The sequence below is a fragment of the Nomascus leucogenys genome, chromosome 22a (assembly GCF_006542625.1).
Source record: "Nomascus leucogenys isolate Asia chromosome 22a, Asia_NLE_v1, whole genome shotgun sequence".
Lineage (NCBI taxonomy): Eukaryota > Metazoa > Chordata > Mammalia > Primates > Hylobatidae > Nomascus > Nomascus leucogenys.
Window position 1 is genome coordinate 12,080,468 of NC_044402.1, and position 13,887 is coordinate 12,094,354.

Sequence of the window (13,887 nt, forward strand, 5' to 3'; positions counted from 1 at the left end):
TTTGGTAACACAAAGGTATGGTCTATCTATGAGAAGAATAGAAATGGTTCCATCTTAGTGAGCTCATCTATCTACTGTTATTAATTAGAAAAGTAGTAGAGGAAATACTAGCAGTTCCCTATGGGGTGAAAGAATGAATGGCAAATGCAGCATTGGAGCAACAGACTTCTGTTTTCAGCATAGGGACCAGTGTCATTCATGATGGATCACCTAGGGAGTTTTTCCTTCTGGTTACTGATTTTTTTTATGTTTCCAAATTGCATTTTCAGTTAACTAAACCCACCCTCACTGGGTGGCCTTCAGATGATGGTCACTGATATCCATAAAGAAAGTCACTGTCTGCTCCTGGCAGATCATCTGTCCCTGATGTAAGCCTGGTTGTCCAAGTGCCAGGAGCTGACAATGCCCATAGGTAAAGGGGAAAGGCTTCCTCTGACTCCAGCCTAGATCTCTGGCCTAAAAGAAGCTTCCAGAGAGCAGGCTGTCATTTCCACTATTCTACAGAGAACACCTGGAGGACCCAGGCAGTCAAGGGCAAGAAAAAAAGCAACTGAGAAACCCTAGAAAGAGGCACTAGGCCAGGCGCAGTGGCTCACGCCTGTAATTCCAGCACTTTGGGAGGCCGAGGCAGGCAGATCACGAGGTCAGGAGTTCGAGACCAGCCTGACCAACATGGTGAAACCCCATCTCTACTAAAAATACAAAAATTAGCTGGGTGTGGTGGTGCGTGCCTGTAGTCCCAGCTACTCAGGAGGCTGAGGCAGGAGAATCACTTGAATCCAGGAGGTGGAGGCTGCAGTGAGCTGAGATTGCACCATTGCACTCCAGCCTGGGTGATAGAGCAAGACTCCATTTCAAAAAAAAAGAGGAACTACTCACAAAAGAAACAACATTTCTCCTCATCCCATCTGATATGGTTTGGCTATGTCCCCACACAAATCTCACCTTGAATTGTAATAATCCCCATGTGTCAAGGGGCCAGGTGGAGATAATTGAATGGTGAGGGTGGTTTCCCCCATACTGTTCTCAGGGTAGTGAATAAGTCTCACAAGATCTGATGGTTTTATAAATGGGAGTCCCCCCTGCACAAGCTCTTTTGCCTGCTGCCATGTAAGACGTGACTTTGCTCCTCAATCACCTTCGCCATGATTGTGAGGCCTCCCCAAACATGTGTAACTGTGAGTCAATTAAACCTCTTTCTTTTATAAATTACCCAGTTTCAGGTATGTCTTTCTTAGCAGCATGAGAACAGACTAATATACCATGTGTGGCCCCATGGAAGACTTCTCTCCATGACTTAGGCAGGACCACAGGGCAGAAAAGGGAACTACTCTGTTTTAAGGTATGCCTCACTTTTATTTCTCTGATTAGAAATAAAAATTCCTTAAGAGTTTATAGAACAAGGATTTGTTACTTTGAAATGGCTTAAATTTTTTTTTCTCTTGGTGCTGAAACCCAGGAACAAACCACGCTCAACATTTTTTTTTTGGAGAAGAATAAAACATTTCCATAAAGTTGTTTTTACTGGGCATGATCTGAAAATGTCTCCAAAATACCCCTTCAATCTGAATAATTTTACAACTTGACGTTTTGTAACTTAATGATTTCAATGACAAGTCACACGTTTGTTTTAAAAAGATGAAATGGCAGATGAAAACCCATAAAACACATTCGGAATTATCTTTTTGCTGTCTTTCTTCTTAATTTGTTTTTGTTATTTATTCACCTAACTGTGATGCAATAATCACTGTTTTTGTGGTTTCCTTAAGCACTGGGTAATTTAAACTGTCAGTGTTCTTTTGGCATCTTGTGACAAGTGCTTATTACAGTTGACTAATGTATTTCATTGAAAACCAGTCTCCAGCAGTTACGGTATGGAGTGCTAGACCGCAAGAAGATCAGCCACACAGATCTGCTCTGCTCAAGACAAAGGGCAATTAAGGGAATGCTGTTCACCATCTGCAGGAAAGCACCTTCAGTACCCTGAAGTCTAGGTGGTTTTCAGGTGGCACATCTCCAGCTTCAACACTCTCAGAAGCAAGTGACCTCCAGACACAGTCAGGCTGCTAACCTTAAATCCCTCCTGGGATATTTCCCTAAGCCCTGTTCACCTGCCCTCTCCTCCAAGTCAGTGTAGAGCCCATGAATCTTCAAAAAGATCTTTTTGGGCCAAGAGCAGTGGTTCACACCTGTAATCCCAGCACCTTGAGAGGCGAAGATGAGTGGATAGCTTGAGTCCAGGAGTTCAAGACCAGCCTGCGCAACATGGCCAACCCCCATCTCTACTAAAATTATTTTAAAAATTGGCCAGGCATGGTGGCCCACACCTGTAGTCCCAGCTACACTGGAGGCTGAGGTAGGAGGATCACTTGAGCCAGGGAGGCAGAGGTTGCAGTGAGCTAAGACCATGCCACTGCATTCCAACCTCGGTGACAGAGCAACATCTTGTCTCAAAAATAAACTAGCTAATTAAAAATAAATAAGTAAAAAAGTCTGTGTGAACACAGCTTGTTCTCAAAGGCAATGTTGCTGCTGCTATGTGAGCAGAAGGGCCTGGCCAATGCAATCCACAGAAAGAAATGCAAAGTTGGTCTCTGCTTAGGAGCACAGATACTTTCTGGCTGTGACTTTGCTTGTCTTCCTCCTGGGATGTCCAGTATCTTGGTATAATAAGAGCCATTTCATTCTGATGACATCATGCCCTGCATCCATTGCTGTCATTTTCCAGCAATCACTGCTCGCTGAGAGTTCAATGTGTCCTAGAAAGCCCTTAAAAGACAACTCAAGACCATTCTTGAAAGTATACCAACTTTTAAATTAAATCTCAAGCCTTTGAGAAAAACTCAGTTCTGATCCTAATGATTTGTAGTCTCTAGAGTGGGAGTACGGAGACCAGGCAGTGGATATTCAACAGTAAATGACAAGAGTTGTTCCTCATCTTCTCTACTGGGTCAACTCCTGAACTTCCGTGCATCCTTCAAGATCCATGTGAACTCTTCTGCAAACAACACTTCCTTACTCAGTACACATCTCTACTACTGTACCCGTTGCACTATGTGGGAATTTTTTTTTATTTACATGTCAACTTCAATTGCTAAATTATAAACTCCTGGAAGGAAGGGGTCATGGCTGATTCTTCTGTTTCCCTAGCACCCTGCAGAACACCTGGCCCATGTCAGGCCTCATAATGCTTCATAAGCCTTCCTCCATCTCCTAGGTTCAGTTAGCCACTTCCTCTTCCATAGTGTTTTATACACCGTGTAGACTTTCATGAGAGTAGTTGGCACATTATCAGGATATGCCCATCACATCTCTATATTCCCAGAACCCAGCCCAAGATAGGCGGTCAGTAAATATTTGCAGTGGGAAATACTGCTGAAGAGTCAGAAGTGGCCAGATGATGGAAGACCTGGATAGTTCAGACCTTACGAGGTCACTCTAGGTTTCTGATGCAACAGTGATCTCTATCAGAAAAGTGGAGTTTCAGCAAAATTCCTCTAGGCAGCCACAGGCCAGAAGATTGGGTTGGTGTGGAAAGAGATGAAGGAGGTGCAAAAAGCTAAGAGCTGTTACAGTAATCCACATAAGGGGTGGAAAGGGCCTGTCAAGGCTGTGTGTTATACCGAAGGGAGCTGGGCTCTGAGTCCTAACACACTGAAATCAGGTGTTTGATACTACCTGTCACTTAGGCCAGCACCGTGGTCTTGGGCAAGCCACTGAACCACCCCATGCAATACAGAACCAATGCTTCCTGAGGCTGTAAGGATTAAATGCTTAACACATAATAGGTCCTCCATTAGTGTTCCCTTCTCTCTCATGTCTCCAGATGAGTACTTACAATTCAGGGAAATCTGTCTAGTTCCTTGATACCAACCTCCCACATTCCTTCAATCATTTAACCCTCAGCTTGTAGGCCCAGACTCTGGGACTGGTCTTAATGCTTATCAGCGAGTGCTGACACAGCTGTGATGCAATGGCTGGGCACTTTACCCAAAGGCCAATGAATGACACCCTGATCCCAGCTGTAGCTCATGGCCATGTCTCTAAATCTGGCCTCAACCCTTGGGTGAGAGGCAGGGTGCCACGTTACCTGAACCCCTGCTGATTCCTCTGGCACAGCCGGTCTACTTTTTCTCAACCCTATCCTCATGCCATTATCCCTAAATGTACTCCACCATCCTGCCTAAGCCTCCCCTATGCTTGAAGCCAGTCAATCTCTCTAAGCTGAACCCTAATCCCAGGCAAAGACATTTGTCTGTACCCTCCAGTCCTTTGTGACCCAACTCAAATGCTACTTCCTTCATGAAGTCTCTGATTTCACATCATAAGGGGTGGGATCCATCCTGCTCTCAACTTCTCCCTAGGACTTTGTTTACCTCTTTCTCTCATGGCATTATCATAGCCTGTCTCAGGTCATCAAAACCTGCATGCCTGCCTAAGATGCTGAGTTAAGGACAGCAGGGTAGAAGGCTTTAGTCCCTCAGAAGCCCTAAAACCAAAAGCATAATCGTTGCCAGTTCTCCAAAGCCTCCTTATAGTGGTCCTCAGCTTCAGTGGTCCTGAGGGCTGAAGCATACCTAACCCCCACTGTGAGTACCACTCAGTGCATCCTGCCATTTGACTGTCTCTGGCCTGACCCATCCTCTCCTTCACTTCTGCTCACGGAGATTCAGTGATCACCCATACTCATTTGATTCTGCAGTCAGACCTCAGCCTGTTCCCCCACTTCTGGCCTCAGTAGACCTGTCTCAGCTCTGGTGACTGACCTGGCCCTCTAACCTACTGGATCACGCATTTCTTGGGGAGAAAAATTATTGTTTTATTCTTCTTTTTAACCCCCACAGAACTAATTCCACAGTAGGAACAAAATCAATACTCCTTCTTGGACTTTTTTAGCCAGTGGGAGCGTCAGGTGCATACTATTAGTTAGATCATGGTCCATATAAGATATATTATTTATCATCTCTGGGCAAAGATGCTTAGTTTTATGCATACACTCTACACCTCCCTTAATTTTCCCAAACATACATGGATCTCATGAAAAGTTTTACAAATCAGGCATGAGCTTACCTGAACGAGCAGAAGAAGGTTTGTATCTGGTAAAGGAGATTTGAGCTTTAGGGCCTGCAGAAGTTCTAGAACAACACTACGAGACAAGTAGAATTTATCTCGTTCCTAAAGAAAACAAAACAGAAGGAGGTAAGTGATTTTAGAAATTCAATTAGAGTATATCTATGTCAAAAGAGCTTCCAAAAGATTCACGGGTCATAAATAAAAAACAGTATTTAAAAATGCATAGTGAAGTGTCCTCAAGAAATAAAATTAGAACAAAAAAAGGCATTTTTGTGTGTGTAATGAGTTTGCAGAAGCACTGAGGACAAATAATTTAATGGATAAGAAAAAGATAGGCTGTCTCTTAAACATTGATGCCCCAGTATTTGGTTCTTATTCACAGGAAACAGGTTCCAAGAACTGCAGCAATTAAATCAGTCGAAAAGTATTTTTTCAATACAAAATGATTTAGAGAGAAACATATATAACTCTTTAAAGTATTCTGTGACCTCTCCAAGGAACTTATTTCTGAAATGGACTATTTCGAGCATCCAGAAAAATAGAGAGAATGGAATAGAGTATGCACCTACCACCCATCTTTGTCAGATCACATCATTTTGCTTTATTTGATTCATCCTTTATTTGGAATCCTAGCTTCTTTCATTCTTTCTTAAATTCATACATAATATTTGTACATATTTATGGGGTACATGTGATATTTTGTTGCATGCACAGAATGTGTAGTGATCAAGTTAGAGTATTTAGGTTATTCATCATCTTGAGTATTTATCATTTCTATGCATTGGGAACATTTCAAGTCCTCACAGCATTTTGAAATATACAATATACTGTCATTGGCTATGGTCACCCTACTCTGCTATAGAACATTAGAACTCATTTCCTCTATCTAACTGTATGCTTGTACCCATGAACCACTCTCTTCATCCTCCCCCCATACACCCTTCCCAGCCTCTGGTAGCTATCCTTCCATGCTCTACCTCCATGCAATCAATTTTTTTAGCATCCCTATATGAGTGAGAACATATGATATTTGTCTTTCTGTGCCTGGTTTATTTCACTTAACGTAACAAACTCCAGTTCCATCCCTGTTGCTATTTTTTATGGTTGAATAGTAGTTCATTATGTATACATACCACATTTCTTTATCCATTTGTGCATTGATGGACACTTAGGTTGACTCCATACTTTTGCTATTGTGAATAGTGCTGCAATAAACATGGGAATGCTGGTATCCTTTTGATATACTGATTTCATTTGGATAAATACCAAGTAGTGGCATTGTTGAATCATAGGACAGGTACTTTTTAGTTTTTTGAGAAATATCCATACTGTTTCCTATCGTGGCTTTATAATTTAAATTCCTACCAACAGGGCGCAAGAGTTCCCTTTTCTCCATATCCTTGCCATGATCTGTTATTTTTTGTCCTTTTGATAATAGCCATTCTGACTGGGGTAAGATGATATCTCATTGTGGTTTTGATTTGCATTTCCCTGATGATTAGTGATACTGAGCATTTTTTCATATGCCTGTTGGCCATTAGAATGTCTTCTTTTGAGAAATGTCTATTTAGGTCCTTTGCCCACTGTTTAGTGGGATTATTTACTTAGTAGGATTATTTATTTAGTGGGATTATTTACATGTTTGTTTTTTTGTTTTGTTTTGTTGTTTGTTTGATTTTAGACAGGGTTTCACTCTTGTTGCCCAGGCTGGAGTGCAATGGCGCGATCTCAGCTCACTGCAACCTCTGCCTCCCAGGTTCAAGCAATTCTCCTGCCTCAGCCTCTCGAGTAGCTGGGATTACAGACATGTGCCATCATGCCCAGTTAATTTTGTATTTTTAGTAGAGATGGGGTTTCTCCATGTTGGTCAGGCTGGTCTTGAACTCCCAATCTCAGATGATTCACCTGCCTCAGCCTCCGAAAGTGCTGGGATTACAGGTGTGAGCCACCGTGCCTGGCCCTGTCTTTTGTTTTTTTACTGTTGAGCTGTTTGAGTTCCTTGTATATTCTGGATATTAATCCCTGGTTGAAAGTTGATTCATCCTTTTTAAATAATAAATATCACAGAAACAGCTGAAGCTACCTATACAGTGCTCTCTTTTCTTTCTTCCTTTCTCTCTTCTTTGAAGTGGCCACTATTCTGAATCTGGTACTTATTATTTCATGTATGTTTTTACACTTTAACTACATATGTATGTCTCTATTATAATATATAATATTGTTTTGCATTTTTAACTTTCTGTAATGTTATATTGTGCATTATCTTTCCACAACTTGTAATTACTCACTACAATATATCTTTGAAATTAATCCTTATTGATACACGTAGCTCTGGTTCTTTCAACTCAACAGCTTAACAGTATATTATTGTATGAATACACCAAAATTAACTGATCAGTCCTCCTGCTGATGGAATGTTGAATTGGTTTCAATTTTGTAAGCCTTTTCTATTGTTGAATATAACATATGTGCAGAAAAGTACATGAAATATAAGCATACAGTTAAATGGCTTCAGATGGTATGATACTGTAAAATATATTTGGTCTTCGATCCTGAATCTGACATACAACTCCTAAAATCCTTAGACTCTCCCAAACTGATGTCTTTTTGTATGCTAATAAGTTGACTGATGGCTGGCAGCTTAGGTAACATTAGGAAGAGGACTGATCACCTGAAAGACCCAGGCACAATTAGAGAGTTGGGGCTATCAGCCCCACCCCTCAACCTTTAGAGAAGGGCTTAGAAGGGATGTTGGCTGGGTTGATCACCAATGGTCAATGGATTAATTGACCATGTCTACATAATGAAACCTCCATAAAAACCCAAAAGAAAAGGGTTTGGAGAGCTTCTGGATAGCTAAACACATGCAGGGTTCCTGGAAGGTGGCATGCCCAGAGAAGGCATGGAAGCTCTGTGCCCTTTCCCATGTGCCTTGCCTTATGCATCTCTTCATCTGTATCCTTTCTAATGTCCTGTATAACTGGTAAATATAAGCAAGTGTTTTCCTGAGTTCTGTGAGCTGCCCTACCAAATTAATTGAGCCCAAAGAGGAAGGATCCCTAATTTATAACCAATTAGACAAAAGCACGGATAAAACAACCAGAGTCTGCAATTGGCAAATGAAGGTGGGAGGTGGAGGACAGTCTTAGGGGCTGAGCCCTCAACTCGTGGGATCTGATGCTATCTCCAGGTAAGTAGTGTCAGAATAGAACTGAATCTATTCTGCAGAATCCATTGCTTGCTTTTTGGTGGGAAGAAATCTCCACACATTTGATCATGGAAGTCCTTGGTCTTGATAACTGTGAGAGCAGAGGAAAAACATGGCTTGAGTTTGAGTTTTTCCAGTCTCAGAAGATGGACTGAACACTCATGTAATCACCTCCCAGGCAAACAGCAGCACATTGCAAGTGTCTCAGAAGCCCTGTGTGTCCTGTCTTAATCCTTTCATAATCAAATAAGTAGAGTCCCTGTGGGGTTGTCTCCACTGTCTTTTCTTCCTATTCATTTTCACTCATTGTGTCTTGCCTCCTCATATGTCTGGTTATCTTTGATTGTGTGCTGCTTTGTTAGGAAGATATTTGCAGAAATGCTTTGCAGCCTGAAATATTATCTTCCTTCAAAGAGCTTTCTGTTTGTTCAGTGTCAGGGGCACAATCACAGCTCATTGCAGCTTTGATCGCCTGGGCTCAAGCGATCCTTCCACCTCAGCCTTCAGAGTAGCTGGAACTACAGGCATGTGCTACCATGCCCAGCTAATTTTTTTTTTTTTTTGTATTTTTTATAGAGATAAGGTTTTGCGATGTTGCCCAGGCTCAGGGTTGCCTTAATACACATACAAGGCTTGTAATATTTTACACTGGGCTACCACAGGGCTTGACACTGAGCTGTGTCCACATGACAGAAAGTTACTATGGGGGTGTCTTTACTTCGTGGTCCTAGCCAAAAATGTGTGGGTCAGGAGGCATGGTATCAGGGTCTCCATCCTTGGTAGGCTCTGGATTCAGACTTTTGTCCCTCTAGCCCCATGGGACTTCCAAAACTGCAGCCTCTCAGTCACATCTAGATTGACAAACACTCCCAGGGTAAAAATGGCCATCAGTGCTGGGCTCACAGCTCTGAATTTCTGGGCTCTCCCTGATCTTAGCCTCATAACCCTTCTCTATATAGTTAGCATTTTGAGGAAGTTTTCAGAAAATGTTTTGTTCACTTTTTTTCTTTTTACTTTTTAACTGGGAAAACAGGTTCAAATTATCTTGTTTACCACCATCAGAAGAGAAAATCCAGGATTTTAATTGTCATTATACTAAACCTATAGGTTGTTCTGTGAGAATTACCTGTTTTTACTATTCTAGGTCTTCATCTATGAACATAAAATCTCTTTCCATTTATTTAACATTGTGTAATGCTCTTCAGTAAAATGTTCCAGTTATCTCCATAAAGTTGTTGCATATTCTTTTTTTTTTTTTTTTTTAGACAATGTTCTCACTCTGTTGCCCAGGCTGAAAGTTCACTGCAGCCTCAAACCCCCAGACTCAAGTGAGTTTCCCACCTTAGCCCCGCAAGTAGCTAGGACTAGAGGTATGCACCACCATAACTGGATAATTTTTTTGGGGGGTGGGGGGAAGGACACAGTGTCTTGCTCTGTCACCCAGGCTGTAGTGCAGTGGTACAATCATGGCTCACTGCAACTTCCACCTCCCGGGGCTAAGCAATTCTCCACCTCAGCCTCCCAAGAAGCTGGGACTACAGGTGCGTGCCACTATGCCCAGCTAAATTTTTGTATTTTAGTAGTGACAATGTTTCACTATGTTGCCCAGGCTGGTCTCAAACTTCCGAGCTCAGACAATCCACCCACCTTCACCTCCCAAAGTGCTAGGATCACATGCATGAGCCACTTTGCTCAGCCTAATTTTTTTTTTTTTTTTTTGTATAGAGATGGAGTCTCGCCTTGTTGCCCAGGCTGGTCTCAGGCTCCTAGGCTCAAGCAATCTTCCCACCTTGGCCTTCCAAAGTGATGGGATTATAGGCATGAGCCACCACACCCAGCCATTGCACATTCTTATTAGATTTATTTTTTGTCACCACAATAGATGACATTTTAAAAGTACATTTTATAATCATCTGTAGTTGAATATTAAAATTTGGTGATTTCTGGGTATTCATTTGTATCCAGCATCCTTGCTGAGCTCTCTTGTAGGTTCTAAAAAGCTTTCTATAGATTCCCTTTGGTTCATTTGTAATCATATCACCTATGAAAAATGAGAGTGGTATTTTTCCTTTCTAATCCTTATACCTTTGATTTCTTCTTCCTGTCTTACAGAACTTAATGGGACCTCCAGTACCATGATAAATAGAAACAGTGATGACAGGCTTTCTCATTCTTATTTATGATTTTAAAGGGATGACTCTTAGCATTTCACCATTAAATATAATGCTGGCTAGATGTTTCTGGTAGACTCACTATATGAAGTTAAGAAAGTTCTCTTCTATTCCTAGTTTGATAAGAGTTCATGATAAATGACTACTGAATTATAAAAAATTATTTTCTTGCACCTGCTGAATAATGATAGTTTTTCTTCTTCAATCTGATAACATGGTGATATTAATAGATGTTCTAATATTTAAACATTTTTATATTTCAAGACATTTCCAACTGTGTCATGAGGCCCTCCCTATTTTTAATGACTGATTTGCTATTATTCATTCAGAAGTTTTGCATCTATGAAGGATATTGACCTATAATTTTCCTTTCACCTATTGTCCTTCTCTGGTCGATATCAAAATTCTACTGGCCTCATGAAATGTGTTGGGAAGTGTTCCCTTTTTTCTATTCTATTAGTTTGTATAAAGAAGAGATCAATCAGTTCTTAAATGCTTAGTAGAAGATGTCCTCTAAAGCTGGAATAGTTTTTGAGGGTAGGTTTTAAACTACTGATTCCATTTTCCAGGCATCTAAGTCTAGTCAGTTATTTCTTTTTCTTTCTTTCTGGATGTTTTGTATTATATATTTCTAGAAAATTGTACCTATTGTCAAAGATTTCAAATTTACTGACATAAGGTTGTTCATTTTAAAATCTCTAATGTCTGTAGTTATGCTGATATTCTTTATCAGTGTCTTTTATCAGTGGTTTTCTTGATCAGTCTTGCCAACGGTTTGTCTATTTTATTAGTCTAGTCAAAGAGCCACCTTTCTGTTGTATTGATCTTCCATTCTATCTGTTTTCTTTCCTTCCTTCCATCCTTCTCTCCCTCCTTCGTTCCTTCCTCCTTCCTTCCTTCCCTCTCTCCCTCCTTCGTTCCTTCCTTTCTTCCTTTCCTTCTTCTCTCTCTCCTTCCTTCCTTCTTTCCTTTTTTCAAAGAAGAAGAAAGGGTCTTGCTCTGTCACCTAGCCTAGAGTGCAGTTGGTGCAATCATATCTTGTGGCAGCCTCAAACTACTGGGTTTAAGCAATCCTCCCACCTCAGCCTCCAGAGTGACTAGGACTACAGGTGCATGCCATCACACCAGCTAATTGTTTTATTTTTCTGTAGAGACAGGGTTTTGTTATGTTGCCCAGGCTGGTATATCTGTTTTTTATTTCATTAATTTCTGCTCTTATCTTTACTGTTTCTTTTAATTAATTAATTCCCTACTATCTGTTCCATGTTTTAAAATCTTCCACATTCTTAAATATGTTCTAAAATTGGTTGATTCAGGATTCTTTATATGACTCTTGCATCCACTTTGCTCACTGTATTGTTCGAATCTACTATATGTTTTATCTGCTTGATCTATCTATAACTGAAAGAGAAAATCTCCTGTATAACTGTGAATTTATCAATTTATCTTTGTAAGCCTATTATATTTTGTTTTATATATTTGGAGGCTATAATATTAGCTCTATGTAATTTTTGAATTGTCACATTATCCTGGTGAATTGCTCCTCTTATCAATATATTGTGACTTTCTTTAAAATAATGCTTTTCAACTTAAAGTCAGTTGACTGACTTCAGCTTTCTTTTCATTAGTATTAGTCTGGTATATCTTTTTTCAATCTTTTTCTTTTAAATTTTCTTGGTGTGTTTAGACATGTTATAAATGTAGCTTTATTTTTAAAAGTCAATCTGACAATCCCTAGTGAGTCTAGTAAACTTAAATTTATTGTGATTCTGTCATCCTACATGTGCTTATTACAGCTTGTTCTATGCTTCTCTTTTTGTTTTGATCGAATTTTTATTCTTGTTTTATTCTATGTTTGGAACTTATAAATTCTATTTCTGGCCTTTGGAGTTTACATTTACAATGTCTACATGTATTCTTAAGAGTTTAAAATTATTCATTATCTCTGCCCTTCTTGTAGATAATATATAGAATGCTTTAACTCCAATCTCCAACCACACACACACACACAAACACACACCCCTTACAGAGTACTATTTTCTAGTATTTTATTGTCATTTTGTTTTTATGCCCATCTGATTAACATTATTATTACTTCTTTATATTATCAATGATCACTTACCACTGTAAGTGGTACCAATTTCTTTGAGCATCATTCCTTCACACATTTCACTCCTTCCTTCTTGGTTCACTTTCCTTCTTATATCTTTTAGTAGCTGTTTCAGTAAGAATCTATTAGAAACTTTCTTATTTTCCTGATAGAATATCTATTTATCCTTCACTCTTGAAGGACAGCTTAGCTGGTAGAGAATTCCAGGTAGATAGTTCTTTTTTCTTATCATTTTAAAGACTTTTTTTTTCAATTATCTTCTGGCTTCTATTGTGCTGTTGAGAAGTGTATTGTCTGTCTTCAGAGTGTCTTTTCCCTTGATTGTTCTGAAAATATTTTCTTTGTCTTGGCTGTTTTGACAAGTTATACCTACTCAAGTACACTATGACATGAGCAGGTAAAACTTTATTTATAATACTTTTAGGGCTCATTGTGTTTCCTGAATCAGAAAATTAAATATTTTCACCAACTCTAGAATTGATAAAAAGCTTATTTTCCTTATCTGAAATATTTATTAGATATATATTAGAATTTCTCTTTATATTCATCTCTTTAACTCTCTCTTCTGAATTCTAGGTAATTTCTTCTGATCTATTTTCCATTTCACCAATTCTCTCTTTGGCTATGTCTAATTTGCTATTTAATCTATCCATTAAGTTTTTTATGTCAGTGATTGTTTTTCATTTCTAGAATTTCTACTTAGTTTAAATCTGGTTCATTTTCTTTTTTTTTTTTAAATGACTAAATCTATTATATTTTTTTATATGCTTATCATTTAAAGCATAGTCATTTATGTTTATATTTTTATTATATTTTATAATATTTATATATACATTATTCATATGCATATCATTTAAAGTACAGTCACATATATTGTCATTTTTAATGATATGTATATCATTTATAGTCTTTATCACATAGTTTTAACATTGAAAGCTCTTGTGGGAAATGATCTTGCTACTTGTTGACTTTCCTAATCTATCACAAGGTGGGTTATATCTTCATTTGTTTTGTAATTTTAGATTATGAGCTCATGTTCATTAGGATTTTAACTATAGGAATCCTGCTGGGCCTAGGTTGGAGACATATTCCTCCAGAGAGGGTTGAGGCTTGTTTTGATATTGCTTCTGCCAGATATTCCAAGGTTATTACTTGCTAAGCACTAATGTTATTTGACTCTTCAGCTTGGGAGTTCCAAGAGCATGCAAGTATTATAAATTCAAACTCTAAACCTGATCCAAGATAGGCCCATGTTTACTAATTTTCAAGGAAGACTATAAATCTTTCTCCCAGTTCCCAAACTGAGACAGATACCATTCTTTGTC

The 13,887-nt window shown here is 39.2% G+C and overlaps 1 protein-coding gene across 17 annotated transcripts in view; it reads right to left on the reverse strand.

Moving 5' to 3' along the window:
* The window catches only part of UNC79 (unc-79 homolog, NALCN channel complex subunit), a 278,472-nt gene that overhangs the window by 29,266 nt on the left and 235,319 nt on the right, over positions 1-13,887 (reverse strand). For all 17 annotated transcript variants that reach the window (XM_012497970.2, XM_030803527.1, XM_030803532.1 and 14 more), the window contains one exon: positions 5,071-5,175. In XM_012497970.2, the coding sequence (XP_012353424.2) occupies positions 5,071-5,175 (105 nt within the window). The remainder of the gene's footprint in view (positions 1-5,070; positions 5,176-13,887) is intronic.